This window comes from Hypomesus nipponensis, chromosome 28 (genome assembly GCF_054491055.1).
Source record: "Hypomesus nipponensis isolate SF chromosome 28, ASM5449105v1, whole genome shotgun sequence".
Classification (NCBI taxonomy): Eukaryota; Metazoa; Chordata; class Actinopteri; order Osmeriformes; family Osmeridae; genus Hypomesus; species Hypomesus nipponensis.
The window spans coordinates 8,290,175-8,316,704 of record NC_140388.1 but is presented as its reverse complement, the minus strand read 5'-3'; the positions used below and the strand labels follow the sequence as shown (position 1 = coordinate 8,316,704).

The 26,530-nt window shown below is 51.0% G+C and overlaps 1 protein-coding gene across 1 annotated transcript in view; it reads right to left on the bottom strand.

The window, feature by feature from the left end:
* The window catches only part of fbrsl1 (fibrosin-like 1), a 219,449-nt gene that overhangs the window by 116,706 nt on the left and 76,213 nt on the right, over nt 1-26,530 (bottom strand). Inside the window, 2 exon segments of the mRNA XM_084694984.1 lie at nt 19,135-19,170; nt 23,137-23,238. Of these exon segments, the coding sequence (XP_084551110.1) occupies nt 19,135-19,170; nt 23,137-23,238 (138 nt within the window).

The following is a 26,530-nucleotide window of genomic DNA, read 5'->3' as shown; positions in this document are numbered from 1 at the left end:
TGTACACCCTAGCGAACGGTTGAGCTGCTAAATTGAATTGAACACAATCCTCAGGAGAAAGGGATTGCACTCATCGTGCGAAATGAAACACCCCAAATAAGACTGCTTCAATAAAGGACATTCTTGACAGAAAAACATCAATTTCCAATGTATGGTGTAGTATGAAACCATAGCTATGACTTTACCATCTTAAAATCAAATAGGGGATCAGTAGGAAATCTTCAACATCACGCTTAGCTTACATACATCTTATTTACAAATAAGAGACTATCATTTACAAATACCATTATGGAATGAATGTTTATTTAGAAAAGATTATAAAAACTAAAAATGAAAATACAGATAGGGGCTAATACAGAACATGAAGCTATAGTTAGCGGTCAAAGTTCAGTTTGCAACTAGAATGTATAAATACCCAATACAACACTTTCCCATGAGAGTAGCATTGTCAGAAACGACAAATAGATCACGATAAGGATAAACGACAACCTCTGAGACAGTCACAATGCCAATTCTGATAATAAACGTGTTCCCGTGCCAACAACATCTTTTTTTCCGGGATTAAAAAGGGGGATTACTCCTGACTGCTGACTGCTGACTCTGTTTCAATGACTATTTACTGCACATCTCCCTCACATTCCGGCTGTCACCATCAGACTCTCTGCCACACAGCACACGTAGTATTTGTTTACACACATGCGCACATACACACGCACACACAAACACAAACAGCAGGGGGGCGAATTTACTCGCAAAATTTCAATGTCACACAGCTCTTTTTGAAATCAAGCATCCCTTTGGAATAAATACAAACAAACTCCCCCCCCCCCCCCCCGTGTCTTGTCAAAACCAGTCACAACAATTGGCTGAGTAGGTGGAAGAGTGAGGGGGAGCGGGGGGTGGGGGGGTGGAGGGAGGGAGGGTAGAAGGAGGCCACTAACCTGCCCAGTGGCAGGAGCAGAGCTGTCATCTCAAGCATGTCACCGCCCGACTGTGCTGCTCACAGGCGACAGGCTGTGCACATGGGCTGGTCAGGACCGCCCCCCCGCCCCCCACTGCGATCTTTACCCCTGCCATGGGGGGCGGGCTGATCAAGAAGGTGTGGCGGGGTGTGTGTGTGTGTGTGTGTGTCAGGCAGGAACAGATAGTGATGTATCGCCCTGGCCTATAGTTAGACACATCCTCTAAACACTGTGATCAGTCCTCGGGTGCCTCGCGCCCCCTACCCTGCACCTCACAGCCTTACTCTGTGATCCTTAATTATAGGTGTCTAAACAAGGCTGGAACCAGATGGGGTGTGTGGGGAGGGCGTGTGTGTGTGTGTGTGGAGGGGGAGAGGTGAGCTGAGAGAGGAAGCATAGGGGGGGTAAGGACATGGAGGGGCTAGGGGGGTTGAGGAGAGTGTGGTGGTGTGGGGGTGAGAAGAAAGGGGTGTTTGGGGTGAGGAGGGGAAGTGGTTAGGGGGTTTGGGGGGTGAGGAAGGTGAGGAGAGTTGGGGGTGAGAGAGAGGGGAGACGGGGGGAGGAGAAAGGGTTGGGGGCTGAGAAGAGGGGGAGGTTGGGGGTGAAGAGGGTGAAGTAAGGTGAGGAGATGTGATTTGGGGGCAAGGAGAGAGAGGGGCGGGAGATGGAGGTGAGGAGACAGTGGCGGGGTATGAGGAGAGAGAGGGGTGGGGGGGTGAGGAGAGAGAGGGGCAGGGGTGAGGAGAGAAAGGGGTGGGGTGGGGGGGGGTGAGGACAGCAGGGTTTCTCATCATCCAGGCATAAACGGTCTCTCTTCCCCCGTTTCTTCGCACTGCAGTAATTGCGGCTCCGGCTCATTTGAGCTTGTCGTCTTCTCTGATAAGGCGCCGGTATTAAATATGACAAAAGATTGATACACACTCACGCGTCTCACAGCCGCCACAGACGGGAGTTATTGCAGATTTTGGGGGCGAGATATCAGGGAAAAGCGATTTAACACATTCAGAGGTAGACGGCAAAGAGCCTCACAGCAAAAAATAACAATCTCACAGTAGGACTCGGAGGGGGACATTTCACGACACACAATTATGCCTCAGTTAAAACCGAGCCAACATGGCCAACTGCAATTAAACAGGGAGGGACACATGGCGCCTCAACACTCGGCGATGCACAATGGGTAAACCGATAGCCTGCGTTACGGTACATTCCTATCGATCAACAAAGACTCATATACAACGACCATGCCGGCCAAACACCTTCCAGAATAAGGCGAGAGCAGTCATGATTCAACGGCTCGTACATAATTTAGTGTATCATCGATGTGAAAGTCGAGAAAATTGAGCAAATTGCCATTCTGACATTGAATATTAACAAAGGAAGAGGAATGCCAAGGCTAATTTCAGGCTGTGTCTGGATGGAATAATAATATGGTGTTTTGGCAGCCGACGCATAAAAGCATGTGATACCTCAGCTCCAAATTGAAGGAAGCAGCATCTTCACAGTTCATTACCACTTCCCTTCGCTCGCTAATCAAAAAGCGGCGCGCTCCGATGTGTCAACAGAGACGCGTTTTCATTTACACAGACGTGCAGAGAGAAGGGGTGGGGGGTGGGGGGGGGGGAAATACATTAACAAAATTAGAGACCAAGTCATTCTAAAGGTTCTCTGTTTCACATGACTTCATTTGTGTGTGTGTGTGAGAGGGGGGAGGGTATGTATGGGGTGACGTCTAATGTGTTGTAAAAGGTATCGCATGTACCACCGAAAAAACTGCTATATACCACTGTGCACGTCTAATCCTTGATCTTAAGAACGTTCTACAGTATATGGCACTGGTCCGTCGCATTGGATAAAAGCACCTGCCAGATGACTATGTCAAACGACACGCCAATGAGCGAGGGACATGAGGCACGCTGGAGATCTGAAACGCTCGATATTTCCCTCGGGGGACAATCCCCGCACACTCGCTGACAGAGACAGCCGTCCTGAGTGGCAAACTATCAGGCCTCTCCACCAAGGTAACTGAGCCCCCCCGTGCCGTCAAACACCCTGAACCAGGGAGCCCAGGGAGGCCCAATCTCATCCGAGGCCTTCTCAGGGCTAACGCTAGCTATGAACTGGAATCCAATGACCCGACAAGCCAAGTGGCCACAGGCACCCCCGCCCATGGAGAGTGGAGCACACACACAGATTCCATTAGAGGGTTTCTAAAGTCGTCACACAGTACGAATGGGCCCCATCATGCTGGCAAGTTTCTGACACTTGAAATTAAACGTATTTTTCATCTCCGACTAAAGCCCCGCAGACGATGGCTGCGTGCCACTGTCGAAGGGCCTGTCTTGACTTTTTCATGTCGAGGATTCATGGAGGATCCCGCACATCCCCGGGAACGTGAGTGCGGTCTATTGTGGTGTGGCGATGTCCCTCTGAGCCTGGTGGAGTAGGCTGCAAAGCCCTGGTGTGAAGTCAGGTGGCTGAGCGGTTAGGGAATCGGGCTAGTAATCTGAAGGTCGCCAGTTTGATTCCCGGCCACACCAAATTACATTGTGTCCTTGGGCACCCTATTTGCCTCGGGGGGGGGGGGGGGGAATGTCCCTGTACTTACTGTAAGTCGCTCTGGATGAGAATGACTAAACGTAAATGTGTAGAGGCCGCTAGGAGTAGGAACGAGATCTCACTCATCTGTGGACGGGTTTGGAGTTGGTTACCGGCTCTGTCATCATCCTACTGTCTCCAAGCCAAATGTCTTCACCCTTGCCAGCCCAGCCCAGGACTTCCCAGCCTCACCCAGGGCTTATCTCCCTGGCCCACACAGGGTGGATATGCTGCTAACCCTAACCCCAGGCATTTGGCCAAGTCATATGCTCAATACCTCAGCCAGGTCACAGCATTGTGTTGAGTCCCCGCCACAATCGGGACAGGGATCACATGACCCCCCACAGGTCATGTGATCCCTACAGGTCGCCACCCACACGGGCAGGTGCAAAGACACTGCTTTGGCTTCTGGCCATGTCTCCTGGTACAGCAATGTTTGAGGGATTGTAGACGCTGCACTCTCTATACTTCACTAGAACCACTATAATCAAGGGAACGGGAATGCCAAGTATTTCAATACTGAAGTTCAGAAGTTTCAGCTGGGACATAAAATAAATGTTCTTCCCATTTAAGACAGATGAGGTAAACAAAAATATGCTGAACCAAGTGCATTTCAGTGAAAGCACATCTCACTCTTTAAAGGGAGACATACAGCGATTTATAAATGATTTTTACAAGTTCAACGACGTTACGAAGGGCCATTCCCTACTTTGCATTCACTGACTTCCATCCGACACATTAAAAGAGGCTGTCGTCCAGCCATGGAGGACACATTTATTTCGAGCTCGTGAAAGAAAGAAAAAAAAACACAGCTGAGGCGAAAATCACCAACGGCAACTCATTAAAAGTGTGAGACAAGCTCCCTGTGTGGATACGCCTCATTGTCTCCCTGGGAGACGGTCACAACCAGACTCCTGGACGTGTTTTCCACGGGTCTGATGAATTGAGCCATAAAAGGTGATTGGCTCAAATGAAAGCCTGTGCCTTGAAGACCAAAAAACCGCTCAGTTGGAATTGAATACTCCACCACAGGGAAATATGAGGGGGCTGGGGAGAGGGCCGGGGGAGAGGGGGAGACAACGTGGACAGTCTCGAAACCTTGCACGGATTTAACTGCCAAACAGCAAAACATGACTTCCAGGCAAAGCGAGGCTGCGTCATTTGCGTTTGCTAGACTGTAGCTGGTTTTCAGGTGATTGATCCACTGCCCCGGATTTGCTGCCGTGGCAACATGCCAATCCTCCAAGTGGAGAAACAGGTCGCCTTAACAATGACAACGCAGATCATTTGTGTAATTCCAGCTGTGTGAAACTTGCGAAAAGACCTTAGATGACTCCATAGGCCTGCGGCGCAGGGCTGAGGGTGTGTTAAGATGAAAGCAGCGCCGCCTAAACAGCTCCAGGGTGCTCTACGGCCCACCAGGCCACAGGGGGCGGGGGCTATATGAGGTGACGTGGTCAGAGAAATACATGGAGCCATGACGCTCCACGGCAGCTCTACGAAGCGGAACAGCCGACAAGAGAAGCCGCTCCTGATATCTGCCATTTTGGTGAGAGAGTGAAAAGAGAGTGTAAAAAAACAATTTCCGTTTGAAATCGAACGGTCCTGGAGTACAGCGTTAATCCAGTCAGGAAGTAGTGGTCCAAATGAACTTCCCAGGTTCACCTCCAGCACAGCGTGAACAAGCCCGTCACCAGGCAGAAGCGACAAAGCGCTTGAGGCCCTTGACAACCGGGGACATCCCTAGAACAAACCAGTCAGACGCTCCCACGAGCTACTGTGCAAAACAAACAAGACGATGCAATCGCACCGCTATCGACGCCCGGACCACTTTGGGGGCTGCGCGATAGCATCTGTGTGTTGTACCAGAGTTTCTCCCGGAGGAGGGTGAACTCCCGGGCTACCCCAGGCCGGGGCCTGCGTACGTGGGCCTCTGCTCATCCAGAAGCCCCTGGAGTCCCACTCCTTCCGACTGGCTGACTCCCACGGCGCTAGCTTTGGGGAGGCCGTGTGAGGCGGTAAGACACACTGACACGTACGTGAGACTCACCAGCCATGTCAACCTCCAGCACTCACTGGCAGGAACAAGGGTCGCTAAAGTGATTTCAACATCAAATCGAGAAGAGCATCCATGACGTGTAGGAATATATTTTGGAAAACGTCTCGTACGGTTGTTTGTCTTAGCTGTGAAATTGCAACAATGGATTGTCACAGTGAGCCTTTAAATGATAACAAATAAACTGTAAAGTAGAACAAACTGTTCAGAATAGAATCAATACAAGGGCAACATACAGAGAGAGACCTCTGTGGTATTTCACCCCCGCCCACTTTCACACATCCTGTTCATGAGTGGAGAGGCAAGGGGATCTTAGACATGACTATTGAAACCTCGCACTGACAACCTCAGAGGCCAGGGTGAGACCAGAATGACTTCTCCTTTTCGCTCATCACCTCGCCTATATTCTCATCATGTCTCATTGGGGTTCGTTTTTATCTCCTCATCGAAACAGGTGAGATTGTTATCACGGCTCCTCTCCGCCACAAAGCTTCATCGGTTGTGAAACCTCAGACGAGCAGAGCGTGTGGGAACCAAAGTATCAGTTTGGCTCACCTCGGGGAGGACCTTTATAGACGCGCGGGCGGTTTCACTGAAAAAGGCGAGAAACTGCACAAAGCGCACAGCCGGCTGTTGAATGCAAACTGACAGTGGAAATATTTTTCTTTCTTTCTTTCCTTCCTTCCTTCCACCCCCCCCCCTCCTTTTACTTGTCTGCTTTGTGTTTCACCTTTTCCAGATCGTACTGGCTGATTAGAAGATTGATTTACAACATTGAAAATAAGTGTTGGGACAGGCCGCCCCATTTGCATGTTGGCTGCTGAGCTGAGAGAGAAAAAACAGAGATGCAAGATGTGATAGCCTTCAAACTTAGAAATCTCTCTCAATCAGAGCTTTCTTAGCCGTGAATGCCAAACACCTTCATGACAGAGCCGGGGAGATAGTCTGTCCCCTACGAGGAGCCATTATGCGTCGTCGAGAACCTGGCTCTATTCTTTGGAGGATAAATCAATGCTTTATATGCAATATCAAGATCAAAGTTAATTCTTTGCGCTTACAATTGAGCTCCCTTATCGAATTCCGGAGCTGCAATGTGACTAGCAGTTATAACTCCCGAGGCAATAGGCACTCAATCCTCCCTTGTGACATTCCATTACGCAATCTCTCATAAAAAAAAAAGTTAAGGAAAAAAAAAAAAAGGGAAGAAGCTCTGCGGTTTCATTCCGTTACCTTCCGGTAGAAACGATGACAGGCTTTTCCTCAAACGTTCAAAGCAAACAAGGAGGACGGGGGGAACTGTGGAGGTCTTGTTCTCGGCTGTGAACTGGCACACTGCAGCCTTTGTGGACCCTCAGGGAGCCGTTAGGCAAGAGCTCTCCAGGATTAAAGGACAAGGACGGCAGATCAAGTCAAGAGGGCCCAGGGCTGGCTTGTGGAGCTGGAGGTCAGCATAATATTCCAAGCACCTCGGTCGCTGTGTAATTTAGGCGGCCATGAAAGTTGCCCCCCCCCCCCCCCCCCCAGTTTAATGAGACAGGCTGGATTTGGAGTGAGCACGTCTGAAAGCCAGGCAGGGAGCAGTCCGTCCAACAGGCGAACGCCGCTGAAGACGAGAGCGCACCCTTCGGGTGAGAACCGCAGGCTGGAGCAAAGCCCCTAACACTTCCAACTCCTCTTCCTCTGCTCTCCCCCAGCAGTGATTGCGCCAGCCTCCTTCCAGCTGCATTAGCCTAGCCGGCAGCCGGAGAGCGGCCGCTCCATCAGTAATGTCACGGGCACTTTAACGTGATAAAGCGTGCCGCGGCGCCGTTGGCATGAATAATTCACATTATCGTACCCAGAGAGGGATTGACTTTGCAACAATGACTAGGAAAGGGGGGGGAACAGATGTATGATCTTTAAGGCACGCGGGGCCTTCTGTTTTGGGTGAGCGAGCAATTTTAATTCAATTTGATATTTCTTTCAAACTGCCAGCCAGGCTGACAGGAACCTTGAGCCCGGCCAGCGACAATAAATAGTTTGGGACCCGGAGCCAACGGCTTGGTCGGGGGCTTCCCTGTACCATCCATCATGGTGGCAGTTCAATGATGTCAAATAAGTACCCCTGTCGAAAGTCATCTTTTATCATCACGTATGAATCTATCTGCAGATTATATCACGGCGCACATAGGAGGCCCTCCCTCATAGACATGATAGGGAGATGATATGGAAATGGGCTACATGGTGGTGAAGTGGATTTCTGCTGGGAGATGGATTCACACCCCTGACTGTGAGTATGTGTCACTGGTAGACGGTAGATTGGTCCATATAGTCCACAGCTGTCCAGTCAATCAGCCAACCTAACACACAATATCAGTAAGCTGAATTTGATTCATTTGTTGTGGAATTTGTCAATGTCTCCTTTCAACACTTCGTCAACACATAGATAAGGCTTCTTTTTCACACCCACACATCAGGATTGACATACATATCTGGATTTTCAGGTCCTCACCACGCAGTTCAAAGTCATATACCGATACAAACAAACTGGTTTGGACAGATTTAAGAAATGAAAGCTTCCTGTGTTTGACTCCTTAACCAAATTGAAAACCACATGTCAAAATCCAGTTGATGGGTTGATGCTGGGGGAGAAATCTTGGCATTGGATTAAGAGAATTGCAGATATCTACGCAGCTCTCAATCAATTTTTCTAAACAGTCACGGGATCTTTAAACAACAAACCCACCTTCATCTCTTTTAATCGGTTTAACCGTGAATGTTTCATGTGCAAATTCCTAGTTGATATTAAGAGGCTTTGTAGTTGGGAGAAAACTAGTCTTGTTGCATGTTCCTCATACTTGGAATGCCATTAGACAGGCCAATGAGGTGACTATTCAACCACTGTACCAGGAAATGGAAAGCCTTACATGCCAGTTAGCATCAGATTTGAATATATCAAATTATATTGTATATGCAAATCACTGAGTATGTAAATTGTGTTTTAAGATGCACTGGAAGATTAAAAGAAAGGAAAAAAATTGTCGATTTGTTGAGATCCACCACGGCATTGCTAATATTGTGCGATTCAAGTCACTGTCCTGACAAGCAATTGCAATAAAACAAACCTAATATTATTTGGTGACAGTGTCTAACCCGGAGTTATAGTGATTACATTTGACTTGCAATGTTCTTCCTTTGCGAAAAAACAGTGTGAGAAGAAGAAAATAAATACAAATCCTAGCAGTAATAGGCTACATCTTATTCCCCAAAGTAACTGCCTGCATCTGCCTTGGCTTTAAATAAATCTCATTGCAGTGGTGGCTGCAACAAATGTTTCCATTTCTCCTGCTTTCAGAAGACGGGGATAAAAGTCCGACCCATCTGCCTGGAACTTTGTGCGGTGCGAAGCGGCGCGGCGGCAAGATTTGTCACAGGGGTGTCGTGGGTGTACAGTAAAGTGCATCTGCATCCAGCAAGAAGCTGGGCTCCCGCTCGTGTCATCATCCTCATCTTTCAGCCAGCTGAGCCCCGTGGATACGAGCTGACATATAAACGGCGGGTAAACACGTTTAAAAGGATCTGACGCCCTGTAACGAGGAAAAGGAGATGCTTCCGTATTGTTGTACCCTTCCACGTCGGTTTGGCTTACGGAGAAGTTAAGCCATCCCCGTGTCAGCTAATTGGATCAAGGTGGTGTGGCGGAACAGATGCGAACGGGTGAACGAGGTAGACGACGGACAAAAGACGCCGGGAATGGCTTGGAAAGTGATTTCAGCCAGGGAAGAAAGGGATGGAACCAAAAAGAGGCTACGTGTATTCATTGCGGGGAAAGAAATCATGTGCTTTTGTTTTCCTGTAAGGGCCTTTAGATGAGAAGGAGGTGTGGGGGGTTGCTTGAAGCGAGACGCACACGCACACACGTCCCGTTGGAATATATATACCGTGTAGTTGGGATAGAAAGTGATACCCTATTGCTCACAGCAAGTCGTGTTCTTTGGCGGAGGACAAATTATAGCTCAGGAAGTGAATATCACTGATCCAATTAAAATCTGCCTCCGCAGTGTCAGAGGGGTCTCACTGATTCCAGCCCTTAGCAACCGCCATTTTCAATGAGCCAGTGTCAAAGCGTGTGAGAGGAACACGACGAAATGAAAAAAGGAAAAAAAGAGAACGAGGTAAGAAAATAAGGAGGGGGGAAAAAAAGAAAGAAGAAAAGAGTGAGAGACCACTACTTCCAAACTAGCAGCTGCCTCCCTGCCGACCCAGCTCGATTTAACCTTGAAGAGTAATGAGATCTGACTTGCTTAAATGTTAGCATTCTTAAATCATCAGGAAGTGCCTCAGAGGAGCCCATAATCACTGTGCCAAATTGCTGTGCTCGCTAATTTCATTTCTCCCAGCATTAGCTTGCAGTTAGTGTCGATTATTCAAGAACAGCCATTTAATGCTGCCGTGTCCCAGAGGTGTTACATTAAAATGTAATAACTTGCAACGTAAATGAAAACAAAAACCATTCCCTCCCCCCCCCACCATCTCTCCCTCTCTCCTCCGTCACTTTTCCATCACCACTCTCTCGCCTTCCTCCCTCCCACACTCCCCATGCATCGTGGGAGTTAGAGTCTAATTCTCAGCCCATCTGGCAGGCGTAATGAAGCCAGGCCCCGGCCAGGACACCCCACTGCTTTGGCTGGGCAGAGGGAGCAGGAGGCTGGGTACCAGATTGGCTCTGGCTGGGCTGGGTGATCCTGGCTAGCGCTGGGTGGTACTGGGCTGGGCAGGACAGGGTGGTGCTAGACAGGGTGGTGCGGAGCTGGGCCACGTCGGCAGGAGATATGCACCACCCTCCCCCCTCACACAAGCCCAGCCACCCACCCAGATGTCACACACACACACCCAGACCTGTTCCACACAAAGGCTGTGGGTGATAGGGGTGTGATGGTGCCTTGGGAAGGTAGTGTGTGTGTCCCTGTGGGGATGCAGCTGTGCTCTGGTTTCAGTAAGAAGGGGTGGAAGATGTTGGACGAGGGGGAGGGGGGATCACAATCCAGAGGGGACACCTGGGGTAAGGGTCTGTAATTGACATATTATGATATATATACATATATATTATTATGAGAGGCATGCAAGACAATGGAATGGGATTCTGAATGTGAGTTTTAACTGGAGACGAGACCGCTGATCTGTTACATCTCCCTGCAACAGGAGATGGGCCAGGACATGTGACCGTGCTTGGAGTGGCGTCCCACAGAGGCCCAGCGTAGCATCGCGGCGGCCCTCGCGTCCCTCTGAATCAAAGGCCGAGCCAAGAGCTCCACTCGGTCAGATGACAGAGATCACGTCCGATCATCAGATCACGCGTCAGTGTCAGAATGATCCGATTTCCGTGTCACAGGAGTGGAAACAGGTGGCTCTCGTACAACCCGCCCCCGCCCCCCCCTCCCCCCCAACGAACACGATCCCCCCTCCGTCTGGAGGATCCGGAGGCGGAGAGATGTCATGGTACCGGCACGAATAATGACACGGAGATGGCGGCGACCGCGAAGGCTGGTGCCGTCTCCCCCCGAGAGAGGCCAGACAGCTGCCCCGGTCAAGGCCACCGCTGGGACCGAGCCGCTAGCTAAACGCTGCAAGTCCGCAATGCTATTACGCAATGACGCCTCCTTTTTAACTCAACGCGACCTCTTCCGTCCAAATGGGCAGATGTGGATGTGGCCGCACAGTGGGTGAAGGCACGGTGTAGTGGGGGGGGGGTGGGGGGGTGGAGAGGCAGGGGGGAGGTAGAGCGACCTAGACATGGCCTCTCTCAAGCCTCAGGGCGCCGGGCGAGCTAGGCGGTGAGGCTGTGCATGTGGTGTTCCTGCTGGGGCTGCACACCAGGCTGAGGTGAACTTCTGCACCCGTTGGCACGGAGATACACACACACACACCGGGGCACACACACAGGCATGTCTGGGTCGTGCCTGCTCAATGCATCTGTTAGCCCAGCGGCAACTGAGCTACAAAACCACATGCGCTTGACGTTTTCCTCTGAAAGATATGAGAAGAGGTAGAGAGATGAAAGAGAGAGATAGAGAGATGGAAGAGAAAGAGCTATCAAGAAGAGAGAGATGAGAGAGAGAGAACCAAAACAGAGTGCCCCCTCCCCTCCCCCCCCCCCCCCCCCCAGTCTTTGTTGTTGAGGGTCTCTGGGGGGGAGGTTACACTGTCATTAACAGTTATTTTCCTCATAAACAGCAGCGGCATCAGCTGGAGGTATAATTAGACCGCAACTCCTCCCATGAGTTGACACCTTTACCTGCTGCTTCTTGAGAGGCATGAGGGATGGACGTGGGGAGGGGGGGTGGGAAAGGGGGGATGGAGGAGGATGATTGGGGAGTGTCGCGCACTGTCAGAGATGGGGTGGAAAAACAGAAGGGGGGGGGGGGGGGACCGAGAGAGGGGTAAAAAGAGGGGGGTGGGGGAGGGGAAAAAACACGACAGAAAATCAAAGGAGCGAGCGTGCCGGTGCAACGGTCCCAGGAGCCAGACTCGGGGCTCCGACTGAAGAAACTGTGGTTTCGCTGAGTGATTAGACGACGAACGGCAGAACATGACCTACTTAGTAGTAACTTTCGGAGGGTTTCGGGAACCGCACGCTTTAAGTGGAGGGTAAATTGACTGGCCCTGGTGAGTTTCTCTACTGGGGAAGAAAGAGCCCAAAGATAATTTCCATGGGGGTGTTTATGTGTGTGGAATGTACTATCATGCACACTCATGCACTTGTGTTGTAAGCTAATACACTGTATGTATGTCGTTCTCTCACAGGAACTACAGCTTTCTATTTTACTGAATTGAACATTCAGTTCACAAATGAAAAACGAATGAATGTCACCTAACACCCTTAAAAGGAAATGTAAGGCTTTTGAGGCCAGAAGGTATAACAGGAAGTGTGAAAGTTGTACACAGACAGACACACATAAAGAAACCAGACACCAAACGCTCTCTCGTTCTGGAAACCCAAAGCTGGAATCCATCGGGGTGCCAAAACCCAAACATGTCATGTGTGGTGTAACGTCTTCCCTGCCCCCAGGCTTCTGCTAATTTCCAGCTCTGTTTGCGCTGAGCCGGGAGCTCTCATGCTTCCGGGAGAGCCCGCGGACCTTCGCCTGGGCTGGGCGCCGCTCCTCCGCCTGCAGCTAGCTGTCGCACAAACGCCTCTTCTCCTGGCGAGCCGCGGGCCGCGCAGGGCTCAGGGCCCAGCGGGTGCCGCCATCGCAGGTATCCTCTGTTTGTTTGTGTTGTCGTTCCACCCCCTTCCCCCCAACCCACCACCATCACCCACCTCCCTAAACAATAGCTAGCTCTGGAAAAGGAGAGCCTACGGCAGAGTAGGCTTCCACATCAGACGGAAGAGACGCAATGTTTCACGCGAGGGAGTTGGAGGAAGCACGCGGGGAACACGTTTGCGGGGGGGGGGGGGGTGGATTGTGAAAGAGGACTGACCTCAAAATCATAGCATTGTTTTTTTTGTTGCCAGAACTAAAATGGCTTCCGTGGTTTTCCTCGAGGGACAATGGATCACTGATGTGCCTGTGCCTTTAAATGACACAGACTAATACTACACTCGTGGCGGTGAATTAATAAACAGAGGTGTGATAAATCTTAATGATTTATTATGTTCCCTCCGGTGCACTCAGGTGGAAGGAGAGGGGAAGGAAACAAAGAAAGACAGATAGAAAGAAAGATGGAAAGAAAAGGAAATAAATGATTGTCCATATCAGAATACAGATTGTGTTAGTCCTGCTCACTGGAAAACATCAGTGCCTGTCCACTCATAATACTGGCTCATAATTATTTGACTAAAGAGTGAGAGAGAGAGACAGAGACAGAGTCAGAGAGGGGGATAAAGAGACAGAGACTGACAAAGACAGAGACTGACAAAGAGAGAGATGGGGGAGAAAAGACACAAAGAGAGAGTGATTAAAAGGGATATATATATAGAGAGAGAGACAAGAGGCTGATTAAAGAAATGAAGATCCCCCCCAGCCCACAGGGGGGCACCACTCATCTCTCCCCCCGGTGAGGGCGCCAGCCAATCGCTCCTCTGCCCGCCACAGAGTAGCTCGTAATTTGAAGCTTTAATTTACGATCAGGTCCCCAGTTTGGATAATGACATTGAGCACTGTAATTTGCCGATGCAAATTATATGTCATAATGGGCCATAAAAGCCACAGTAACATCTAGGAGAATTGCCAAGCACCCTGAACGTTCATTACAGCGCTCATTAAAAGCCTTCGTGACTGTCTTAAGAGCCTTTATATGAATGAGAGTGGCATGTAATTGAGTCCTGATTGTGGTATATGGAACATGTGACAAAGTGGCACTATGTGACTTTATTTGTCTAAAGCACCAGCGAAACGGAACGAGAACAGCGGGCCCGTAAACGGCTCCTGGGAGCGTTGTCTTGTGCTAGCGTAGCGGCCTTGCTGCTGGAAGTGAGGCTGATGTGAGGTGAGGGACAAACCACTGATGACTGATGGAGAGAGAGAGAGAGAGAGAGAGAGAGAGAGAGAGAGAGAGAGAGAGAGAGAGAGAGAGAGAGAGAGAGACTGGACAACCCTGGAGGCCCTAATGTTTGTTTACCCATTACCCACTGTGTGCTTGGAAATGTGGAGTACTGCCAACCTAGCTGGGAATTACACCGCACGTGCATTAGAGGGTCTATTCCAGGGACGTCGTGTTAGCCGAGCCTATCCAGATTTCTCTTTCTCGTTAGTGGCCTTCGGTTTCGTTTTCGGGAGAAAGGGTCGCAAATGAACCATTGAAGTCACTTTTCGTGACAAATACCACATTCTATAATGTGTCTCGAACCGGAGGAGATTCTAAAGGAGTTTTCAATCACTGATTCCAACTCAAGTCTGACTGGGGTGTATGTGGGGAGCAGCCATGCTGAACAGCTAACACTTTAAGCAGCCTAAACTACAAAGCCAAGTGGCAAAAGCAATTAAGAGTTCATTTAGAAGGAGCAAACTATGCCTGGCGATTTCGGTAGGCCGGGGCCATACACTAATTCACTATGTCGTCTTTTTGTTCAAATGACCTTTCTCCCACAGTAGCTTTTGTGTGCGGGCGGCCTTTAATACGTCTCCATTAGGATGCAGCCGAGGCCGGGGCGGCCCAGGGTGGAAAACCAAGCTGCCCCTCTTGCTCGCGGAACGAGGCCCGGCCTCCACAGTCGAGGCTGTGTGTGTTCAGCCAGTGAAAAGGGATTTCCAGACCCACCATTCAGAGAGCACCCCACCCCTTCCACCACCCCCACCCCCACCCCCCACCCCCCCACCCCCCCACCCAACCCCATCCCACCCCACCCACCCTCAAAAGCGTAAACCCTTTATCTGCAGCACATGATTGATGTGTTGGGGGGCCCTGCTGTGGTTAACAGCAATTCTTATCTGTTGCTAGCGGCAACAGCCCGAGTCCCCCGGCGTGCGAGGGTAGCGGCGTGGCCCTGGCTCTGAAGAAGGGGACGCACGCGGGGATAAACAAACAGGGCCCTGAACCCCGGACCGGGGCCCCCGTGGTGCCGTCGTGAGAGGCAGCCGGGTCTCGGGCGGGGCGGGCGGGGCGGGCTGAAGCCCCTCCCCCTAACCTGCTGCGTCTGCTGGCTCCTCCCAATCACGTCTCTCCATGTGCCGGAACAGGTCTGAAACCATGGGCCGGACATGCATTGGATCGGTGGATAAGGGGAGGAGGGGCTAAAGGTGATACGGGGTGAAAGTGAAGAGAGGGAGGGGGGGGAGGGGGGGGGAGAAAAAAGGAGAGAGAGGCGAAGAGAGAGGGAAAACAATTTGTGCGGTGTTTACACAGCAATGTGATAGAGAGATCACGTTTAAAATGATGTATCGTTTCCACTCAATTTCCCTCCTTGGCTCTAAAACAATCGGTTTATTTGAAATTTAATCCAATGAATCTGTGTCAATTTGTTAAATTAACCGTGAAGCTTTTAATGACTCCCGTTATAATTAAGTGACATAATCCTTGTATTTGATAAAAATCTTCATAAAAGGGGCTTGTCAGGGAGGAAAGGGACTGTTTTGAACTAAATGGAGGTCATCCTTGGCTAATCTGTAAAACAAGGCTGGTTTAGGAAAACCTAAACCAGTTTTACAGAAGCGTAATTGGACAGTGAGTTTGGAGGCACAGCCCAACCTAGACACCCTGTGACCTCACTGCACCCTGTGACCTCACTGCACCCTGTGACCTCACTGCACCCTGTGACCTCACTGCACCCTGTGACCTCACTGCAATTCAACTCCCAGAATGGGTCGGCGCGTTTCACTTCCCACAGGGGATAGGGGAGTCAGATGGCTGAGCGGTTAGGCAATCGGGCTACTAATCAGAAGGTTGCCGTTGCCAAAATGACGTTGTGTCCATGGGCAAGGCACTTTACCTTACTTGCCTAGGGGGAATGTCCCTGTACTTACTGTAAATCGCTCTGGATGAGAGCTAAATGACTAAATGTAAAAGACCAAACCGATCCCCCATTTGAGAACGAGGAAGAGCGAAACAAGAACCACCTTCACTTCAGCTAGAGGAGATAAAGAAGCTTGATCGCTTCATCTCTGAAAAAGGAGGCAGGTCGTTTCTCTTCCCCCCTCCATAAACGCCTCCCTCTCTGCTCTATTTCAAGCCTGCCGTGGAGATAGGGCGTGGAGACAGGACGTGGAGACAGGACGTGGAGATAGGACGTGGAGATAGTCGCAGGGAGATATTTTGACATTTCCCCATCTCTTAAGGCCTGTATCTGCACAGGCACAGATGTGTGTGTGTGAGTGTATGGGGGGGGGGGGGTTATGGAGGACCCCCAGGAGGAAGATGAATCACCAGAGCCCAGGCCCGTCTCTGCTGAAAAAACACGCAGGTAGCTCCACAGGAAATGGGCGAGATATTGTCTCCTTCAACACGGAAGGTGACACTGCAATAAAAAACCTCAGAACAAGCCAAGGAGAGGAGAGGAAGGAGGCCGGACTGATAAACAATCCTATCTCCACTTTTCTGTCGGGGATAGTTATTCTCTGAGTTCTTCTTTATCGCCTGTTGACTCAGTGGTCGAGAGTGTTGCACAGATTAGCAACTGGGTTGGTTTCGTTTCCCACACAGGCAACGGAATCAAGTAAAAACAAAGAATAGCGATACACAACAGGAACTGACTGGGTACAGCTCATATTTGTAACAGTGCTGTTTTGTGCAAAAGCCATTACTACTACACACTGTGGAAAACGTGTTTTTCAAATGCTGGGTTATCTGGACTTGCATAGAACGGTTGCAGATGTTAACTTTGGACTATAACCTGTCCAGCTTACAGGGGTTTAGTAAACCTGTCACGTCAAGAATTTTGAAAAAGGCCACACAGGAAACCAACCACAAATGTACCCTCTTTGCTTTTGAAGAAAAGCACGATCGTAACAGTGGCACACATGCATCCGGTGGGACCCACAGTTTCTGTTGCCTTCCTGTTCGGCTCACGCTGAAAGGCCGGCTCCTTCACACGTGAGGGGAGCGCTCTCGCCACAGCCGGGGCCTCGCAGACGGCACGCCGCAGCAGGCAGAAGGTGGGAGGATATGATAGAGGCCTTATCTCTTGTAGTCATGGTAAACAAACTGTCGAGAGAGAGATCGGGCTTCTCTTTTTTTCTGACCTCTCGGTGCCTTGTGACCGAGATTGGCGCCCCCCCCCCCCCCCCCCTCCTTCTCCTCCTCCTACTCCATCACCCCCCCTCCCACCCCTACCCCGGGGCCTGCAGGGGAGGTTTTCAGCGAAGAAGACGCGGGCCAGGAGATGTCGATCGGGCCCAGGGCTGACCATCAGATAACCCAGTTCCTGCTGTTTATCTGGAGGCCTTTGCTGTTGCTTCCCTGCCTGCCTGCTCTACCCCCCCCCCCCCCACACACACACACACACTCCTACACACACACGCTCCCTCCTCCAGCCATAACACCCCCGCTCCAACCGCACACCCCCTGACAAGCCTCTTACCCCCACTGGAGAGTCCTTGGAACACCTGTAGATAAGCGCCCCCCCCCCCCCCCCACTCCCCCACGGGCCAAGCCCACAGATGCCTCACCGCCTTGGGGAGCGGTGAGGGCCTCGCTCTCTAGCGTCTTCCAGACCACCAGGGGCGGGGGGGTCCTCTACCACAGATAGCAGCGTCAGATAGCGGGCATCAGATAACAGGGGCGACCAGGGAGAGTGACAACTTGAGACTTCCTGCCACTGCTGCTTGTGCTCTCGCTCTCTCCCTTCTCTCGGAATCCCTCCGCCCGTGCGCGCGGCAACATGAAGAGAGTTCCTCCCTCGCTCCGCCCCAACTCAAACAGACAGCTCGAGCCAAAAGGGCCCCTCGCAGCTTTTTTTTTTCTGGAGGTCTTGTTTGTTTTCATCTATCTGCGAGCGATGTAGCCCCGCTCGGGAATAGGAATGTGACATGTTCAATTTGAGGCAGCAGCCAAAAGAGAGGAAGGGGGGGGGAGACGAATCGGCGCAGATCGACGTATTTTCGTGTCGAGCTTTTGCGTTTGGCCCTTTCAACTCTTCGGATCCTGATTAACTGCGACAAAGCGTTTGTTGTTGTTTGTTTGTTTGCGATGATGGGTGTGGTGAAGATGCGTCGGGAAGTGCCAACCGCAATGTCACTCGGAAGCTTTAAATAACGCCGGCTTTCAAAGGTCTCCGTTGCTCGCCTTCATGTTGAGGACAAACAGGTTCACTGGAATATATCATCTAAAGCCATACACACTGGATGGAATCAACATCACAGACGAAAATGCCCCCCCCAAAAAACTCAACAGATTCATGAGCTCTGGGTGAAACACACACGAGTAAAAGGCAACATGAGCTTGAAGGCAACAGAAGCTTTCGGGAGATAAATATAGTCTCCTTCAGACACCATGTGAGACAGGGTATGAACGGATTGGGCTGACGGGATTTGAAAAAGTTCTCAAATATTCCGCTTTTACTTTGAGTTATTTGGACCCTAAAACAAGCCACAACTTTCTCCATACAAAGAAAATTTAAATCGCACCGATGCCATGTCTTGTGATATAAAAGCGGTCCCTACCGCTACTCCTTCAACGGAATCATAACGGCTTTGAATGTTCCGGATAAGTGTATATGCACCGTAGACTGTGGCTGGGAAGGTGATGGTGGTGGGGGTATATCATAATATAAGCACTTTCAATGGCTTTTAAGTATATTATCTGACGACGGCGTGAAGAGGTCTTCAGTGCACTGTCAGCTCCTGGATGAAGACCTTAGCGCGTGACAGTTAAACTGCCGAAGCGCGGACCGTGTGATCGATGCCAATAAAAGAAGCTCTTTAGGGGCGAGCCTGAGCAGATCACCTTCCCTCAATTTAATCAGTCGGTCGACCAGGAGCGATGTCTCTAATATCATGATTTCTCCATTACTCCATTTAACATAATTAAAATGTCGAGCGACGGGGCCATAAAGCTGGAGATTGTAATTCTGCCGTAAAAGTCGTGAAGCATGAAAATGTCACTTACCGAATAGCCTCGGCCAGACATGGATAGTGGGGAGGTCTGTTGGAAGAGAGAACACAGTTGACCTTTAAGGACCGCTCGTCCCCAAGACAGAGACATGATGAAGCCCCCCCCCCCGCTCTTTCATAGCAATCTTCACCTTAACCTTCCCCCCCCCCCCCTCTCCACTCATTCTTGTCTCGACCGGGGTGAGGAGAGAGGGCCGGGGCTGGCTGTCAAAACAAGCGCCCCGACTGTCGGTGGCTCAATTGAACTCGGTTGAGGAAGGTGTGAATGTGGTGGTTGGATTTGAAACGTAAATGCTCCCGGGGGGGATTTCCATGACTTCACAATGAGAACAAAGGTCCACATACACCTGTACAAAAACTACTGTGCAACCATTAGTCACGTGACAGTCCCTAACAGGCTGCAGTGTTTTGGGAAGTTCATCTAGAAGGATCTACCTCCACAGTATGACCTTGCCTACTCACTTCAGTGCATCACCCTCACAGTACATTCTCATTTTAAAGGATTTATATGACGCAGGTAGGTTACTTTATGGACAATGATACAATGATATCATTTTGAGGTAGTATGTACAGCAAGCAAGCTTCGTTCTATATTATATGATGCGGACCCAAATCTACTGTTGTGGGTGTACGAGTTAATGCACGTTACAGCCCTAACGACGTGTCCATCTGCAGATCCGAAGGGCCAAAACGGATGACGAGCAACCGAAAGAGGCAGACCGGATGGAGGAAATGGAGGGGAGGCCAAGAGAGTGTGGAGCCCTGCTCCCTCCAGCTCGCTCCGTCACTCCGGGGCACAGTCAGAATACCAATCTCCAAATCTCCCTCCACTTCCACTTTCTCCTCCATTATTCCTTTCGTTTCGATTGGCAATTTCTCCCCCCTCGGTCTCAGGAGGGGACTTCTCTGCCAGACCAATTTCGTCCGCGGGGCCCCGAAGCCGCAGCCAATCCCGACGGCCGCCCCCCCCACCGGGCGCTATCCCTCCTACACCTGCTCTGGGCTCCAGCCCTCATCAGCGCCTCTGTTCCCTCTGATTCACAGGCTGCCCCCGTGGTGACGATTAGGGCCGTGTCCTACAGAGACCCGGAAAGTCAACTCAGCGGGGCTCCAAAAGGCTGCTCCCGCTCTTTTCACCCCAGTGCTGTCCTCCCCTGCGGATCCAGGGCGAGGCGGGGGCAACTGGGGCGTAGACGCAGACACAAAAGGGGGGCAAATGTGTGTGTGTGTGTGTGCACGCGCATTAGTGGTGGGAGGCCAAGGCCATTTGGAATTAGCCTTACTATGCAGGGTTCATTCAAGTTGGAGCGTTTGGGGTAGAAAGAGAGGCTTATTTAAATGATAATGAGGGACAATCCATTCGATTTAGTCCGGGTGAAGGGGAGAGAGAGACAGAGAGAGAGAAAGAGAGAGAGACAGAGAGTGAGAAAAGAGGGGGGAGAGAGAGAGAGAGAGAGAGAGAGAGAGAGAGAGAGAGAGGAGGGGGAAAAAATCCATTAAAGAGGCTGTGGTTCATAAGCCATGGGGTCGGGCTACAGCTAAACACTCTCTCTTAAAAGCCATTATACATGGCTCTCAATGGATTTCAGCAGCGCTTAGGACTTCAAAAGGATTTAAAAACCCGCCCCAGAGAGAGAGTAAGAGAGAGAGAGAGAGAGAGAGAGAGAGAGAGAGAGAGAGAGAGAGAGGAGGGGGGGTCTTGGTGGGGGAGGCGGGACTTGCGGGGGGAGGGGGGATAGGGGCGGACTCTGACGGCATTTTAAGGCTAACTAAACAGCCCTAAAGAAAACGGCGATGTTGCTAAATCCGCCCCCTAATCCTCTCTTCTTCCACCACCAGCCGACCACCCTCCCCCTCCCGAACCGCCATGGTGACGAGCGAGGCAAGCCTTGATTTCTTTTCGTCTTCCTCGCGGGGGCCACAAAACGATTGGTTCGTCAAGGTACAGGGAGCCGCGAGTTGGCCAATCAGGGCAGGCGAAGCGTGAAGTGCTGAAAATCCTGGTCTGCATTCAGGAGTTTCTATCTCTCCCTCTCTCCCTCTCTCGCTCTCTCCCTCTCACTCGTTGGCAAAAAGTGAGCAGGTGAGTGGGTGAGACGTTTATACTTGAGCAGTGCTGCCACCCCTCCTACCTTCCTCCCTGCCTTACACACAGCGTACACAGATGCAGTGCAAATCCTCCCCCCCCTCCTCCTCCTCCCCACTCCACACACACATTTCCCTAATCCCTGCATGGCTTAGTGCTGTGGCCCAGCTGAACCCTACCACGGCACAATTACCTATTCAAAGTAAACAGATAAAAGCTATGGCGTGGCAATCAACAAACACGTCCTCAACCTTTACAAATCATCGCCGCTGCGGCCCCAAATTGATGCATGGCTGTTTTCCCCGCTGCCAGCGTGCGGAGAGGCCTCGTTTGTCTCCGTTTTTCCCTTGACTACCCGACAACAGCACTGCGCTCGTATCCCCGTGCCCCGCGCCATCGTTAGTCGGGATCTCCGAAAGCCACGTTTTCACTTTGATGTTCATATGAAACGTGCTTTTATAGACGTTTATTTATTTGTTTTTGGGGGGGGGGGGGAATGAGAAATTGCTCTTTACAATGCAGAGGTGGAGAATTGCATTTTAAAGCAAAAGGAGATGGAGTAAGAGTTGACGAGACCCTTGCATGTTGAGGCTGAAGGCTTTTTCTCAGTGGAGGAGGGGAGAGAGAGAGAGAGAGGGGGGGGGGGATGGAGAGATAGGGATGGAGAGAGGGATGGAGAGAGAGAGAGATGGAGAGAGAGAGAGAGATGGAGAGAGAGAGAGAGAGAGAGAGAGAGAGAGAGGAGGAGGGATGGCCATCAGTGCACCATTTATTTGGCAGCAGATTAGAGACACATGCCATATCTAACACCGGTGCCGATTATGACGTGCAATTTTCAACAGTCCACCCCCCCCACCGCTCGCCCCCACCACCCCCACCACCCCCAGCCCCCCCCCCCCCCCCCACCAGCCCCCCCCAGCCCTCTCTCTGCTGTCGTATTTTCCTGTCAGAGCTGTCAGGCGCCATCGCCCCTTTTATCTGCCAAGACCGCCTCTTCCTTCTGACTTTTTCATTAAAAAACAGCCTTTTACACAAATTCATGAGAAATAGCAGGGGGAAGAGGCTTACGAAAGCAGGGCGAAGGGAGGGAGAGAAAAAATATGAAACGTGGGTGGAGGAGAAGAGGGCTGCTTTTTCCACATCTCCGGATTTTCTGTGGGGTTTCTGAATCGCTTAAACAACGCGTTAAATAAGTTCATTAAAACCATTTTCTTCCCATCACATTTTTTTTTCCTCTCAATTGCTTCTGCCGCTGAAAATCTGAATCTCTGTTTTTCTCCCTCTCCCTCCCTCCCTCTCTCTCTCCCTCCTTCTCTTTTCTCCTTTATCTGGCTTTCGTCAGCTAAATGAACTGTCTGATTGAATTTTGTGAGGTTTGGGAGGCCTGGTTGACAGGCATTAGTTAGGAAGCATATTCTACATTCATTTAAAATGAGCCGCATGGGATTTTGCATAAATTCTCATTACTTCCCCTGTATCTAAATTGCATTATTCCAGCTTTACCGCCAACCGACACCCAGCCTCCACTTTTCTTCGCCGCCCACTTGTCTTTTAAATGTGCTAGCATATGGATGCGGGCATGGCAGTAATTGGAAAGGCCTTTAACTCCTTCCAGTCCGTGTCGGTGAGGGTCACATGCCACCTTCTGGAACACTGCCGGGGTCAGATCTGCTTTTAACCATGGGTGCACTTTTAAATAATGCAGGGCAACACTGCACGGCTAGGCTAATCACTTCCTGCCCGTGTTAGCCAGGCGCCGCTAATGAATATGGATTTATGAAGGAAGCTGGGGACGGTGAAAGCTACTGCACGCCAGATGCCTCCCTCTCTCTGTGAAACAGGATAGCGTGGGAGGGAGGGTGGGAGGGGGGCTGGGAGGCAGAGGGGGGGCAGCCTCCCCCCGGGACTCACCTCGCTGAGACGGTCTTTTGAGGTGCTCCTGTGGGGCCGGTTGAGCTCCTGCACCGCCTCGTCCTCGCTCAGTCTGACTGGACGCAGCACCAGGGGCTTGATCTGCAGGAGAGACATGGACACGGCCAGTCAACAACATGCTGCACAACCTGCGGTACAAAAACACTGCGTATATATATATATATATATATATACAGATTTACTGGATAGTGGCTCCGGAGAATTCGCACCCCGACACTTTTGGCACACTTGTGTGACATCATTTCATCGTGACTGGATAAAACGTTGGCCACCATATCAGAGCACGCCGAGCAATATCTACGTTCTCATCTCACTAAAAAAGTATAATCGAGTATAATCTCTGTCTGTCTATCTGCGGCTCAGTTGTCTTGAGAGCTGGGCAATGTATGAAGTTGAAAATATTCCGGCGTATTCTTCAAGACCCCCGGAGGTGCAGTGTCACGTTCTTTGGATGAGAGTTTTGCATTCGCGATAAATAAACATGAGCTAACAAAGTTTTGTGACAAAATGATGGAGCCATGGATCTTGTGGGCTCAGCCAGGTGGCCCTGCACTAGTATAGACAGCACAGCATCTCTTGATCGACTGACAAACGACCAAACCCAAACTTGTTTCAAATCCAAACTGCCAGACAATCTATGGTCTGCTCATGCAAAGAGGATCCCCCCCCATTGAAATGATAACTCATTGTTGTAAGCCTCAGCGTTCCGTTGCGTTTTTGATTACATGCAAAGTAATACCAGGCGTCCCTGGCTACAGTATTCGCCTGGATACAGTGCCTGTGGCATTGAGCTAGCACCTGGGATGCCAACTATGCTAACACGGACAGCCTTCCGAAGTAAACCATGAATCACCGTTTCCGTGATTAATCGCGCGCCTCATAGTCTGCACCCGGGACGCAGTCAGAGCCGACTGAAGCAGGGAGTCAAGTCGTCCATTTTGGCAGTTGGCTCTAGCGACTTCAGCGTTAGCACGTGGCGTCGCGGCGTGCCAGAACAGCCGTCGGCGTTGGCAGCGGCCCATCATTCCCGGGCAGATGGGAGGCGGCCACACTCGGCGAGTTAGCCGCACCACGGGTGGACGGCAGCCTATCAGCTCGCTGCGTGGCCCGTCTCCCAGGACAATGGGAAGTGGCTGCGGGGTGTAATCCGTTTGACTAGCAGCTTGCACGGCGCTCCCCGGTGGCGCCCCAGCCGCCACTCGCAGGGTCTCCAGATCTCCACTGTAATTTGAGCAGATCACTGCGACAATTAACCTTTCCCGGTAAATATCAATTATGGCCCCCGGCAGGGCAGAATTAAAAGGGTCATCAGCTAATCTGACAGGTCCTGTACACAGCCACCTGGCTGAGAGAGAGAGAGAGAGAGAGAGAGAGAGAGAGAGAGAGAGAGAGAGAGAGAGAGAGAGAGAGGGGGGGGGGGAGGGAAATAGGGAAAGAGAGGGAGAGGGGAGCGAGGGAGAGAGATGGAGAAAGAGGGATGAAGAGATAGATAGGGAAGAAGAGGGGGAGAGAGAGAGAAAGAGAGAGAGAGAGAGGTGGTGTTTGTCTGTCCTTCAACCCACAAGCCAAGTCAACACGACTCCCTTTTAATTACCCTACAGTCGCCCCCACAGTCTCGCCAGACCTGGCCCGCTGATTGGCTGAGGGGTGTTAGCACGCCGCTGAGGTCAGTGGCGACAGGCCCCCGCTAAGCAAGTGCAGCGCAATCACGAAGCAGACCTGAAGGTGGGTGGGTGGAGTGGGGGGGAGGAGGGCGAAGGAACCCGCAGGTGGTCCTAATCAAGTTTGACTGCCGTCCTACAACTCCCATCCAACTCCTCTCCATCTACACCCCCCCCCCCCCCATTCCCCAAACGCACCTCACTCTCTACCTCTCCCTCTCCGTCGTTCAAATCACTTCTCAAATCTCCAAATACAGGGCAGGCTTGATTTCTTTCTCCTCTCAAGTAGAGCCCAGAAGCAGCACTTGTGAGCATGCGGGCGGGCAGGTAGCGGGCGAGGCTGCCCCCCCGTCAAAGCCACGAGCTCCAAGACGGCGTGGAGAGCCAGGTTGCTGATTACATTGTTTACCAAGCAGCAACGCCGGCAAATTCCGACAGCTTAAGTGTTTACACACCCTGCCAGCTTCTGGTTGTGTTTTCCCTTCAAGCAATCAGCTTGATTATTGATCAGACGAGAGCTGCTAATTAGCCATCTAGCCTAATGATGCTGTTTGCTAGACTACTCTTCAGCCCATTGTTCAGTAGGACAGGCTGAATTGATTCAGGTTGAAAGAATTCACAACTTCTGACAATGATTGGCAGGCCTGTTTGCCTGTGATTAAGGCAGGGAGGTTATTTTCTCTCCGGGGAGAAGTTTTAATTGGCTTTTGGCTTCCCTTCGGTACCTCCTTTATAAATCAGTGTTTCTTTATTCTTCATTAATACTGAAGGGCAGGACTGTGTTGGAGGACTAGTGGGAGGGAACTAAAGCTGTCCTCCTGAGATCCGATTGGCTGCACGGTGACAAAGATCAAGGTCACCACTTCTCTCCCTGATGCACTTAAGGATCATGGGAAGTCTTTGAAATGCTCTCTGGGTGGAGAGCATGGCTCTCTCCCAGGGCTGGGCCAGTTTGAAGGCTCCTTTCTCGTTGCGTGGATTAATTTTGTTTACATCGTCGTGGAACTGCCCGGCAACGCACGGGGGGGGGGGGGGGGAGGTTAAACAGGTTGAGTTCAAGCGGAAGACGCCAGGCGAAGGGGGTGGGTCAGGGGGGATAGGAATAAGGAACACAAAATACCCAAGTAACGCCTGTGTTTGACATGAATAATGCACTGCAAATGAGCTCCATTAGAGCGGGTATTGAACGTGCCGGCTCACGCCCTCTGGAGGCCCTGCTCTGTGCTCTTTAATTATCTTCAAAGAGCCCCACAGCATCTTCATTTCCCCCAAGTTGAGTGCTGACTTGGGTCTGCTCATTTGCACTCCAATGCTCGCCTGCACTCTCCAACCCCCCCCCCCCCCCCACAACCTTTCTCCATTCGGCTTTGGAACCGCTTGTCGTGACATTGATATAAAGACAAAAAAAACATTATTAACAGGACTGGGCTGGCTTTGACTGTGCAGGCTAGGTGATGCTGAGCTACCCAGCTTACCATCACCCCTCTCTCTCACTCTCCCCCCCCCCTTCTGTCGATCATCCTGCAGCCAGTCAGTGAATAGGGAGCTAGCTAGTGGCTGTCTGATTCTTTGTTGTGCTACTCTTTGACCCCCCCCCCCCTCCTCTTTCTCCTCACCTTGTAGAGCAGCTATCATGGGGCCCGTCCAACGAATTAGAGAAGCCTTCAGCCCTGACCTCTCACTCTCCTGTCTCTCTCTCTCTCTCTCTCTCT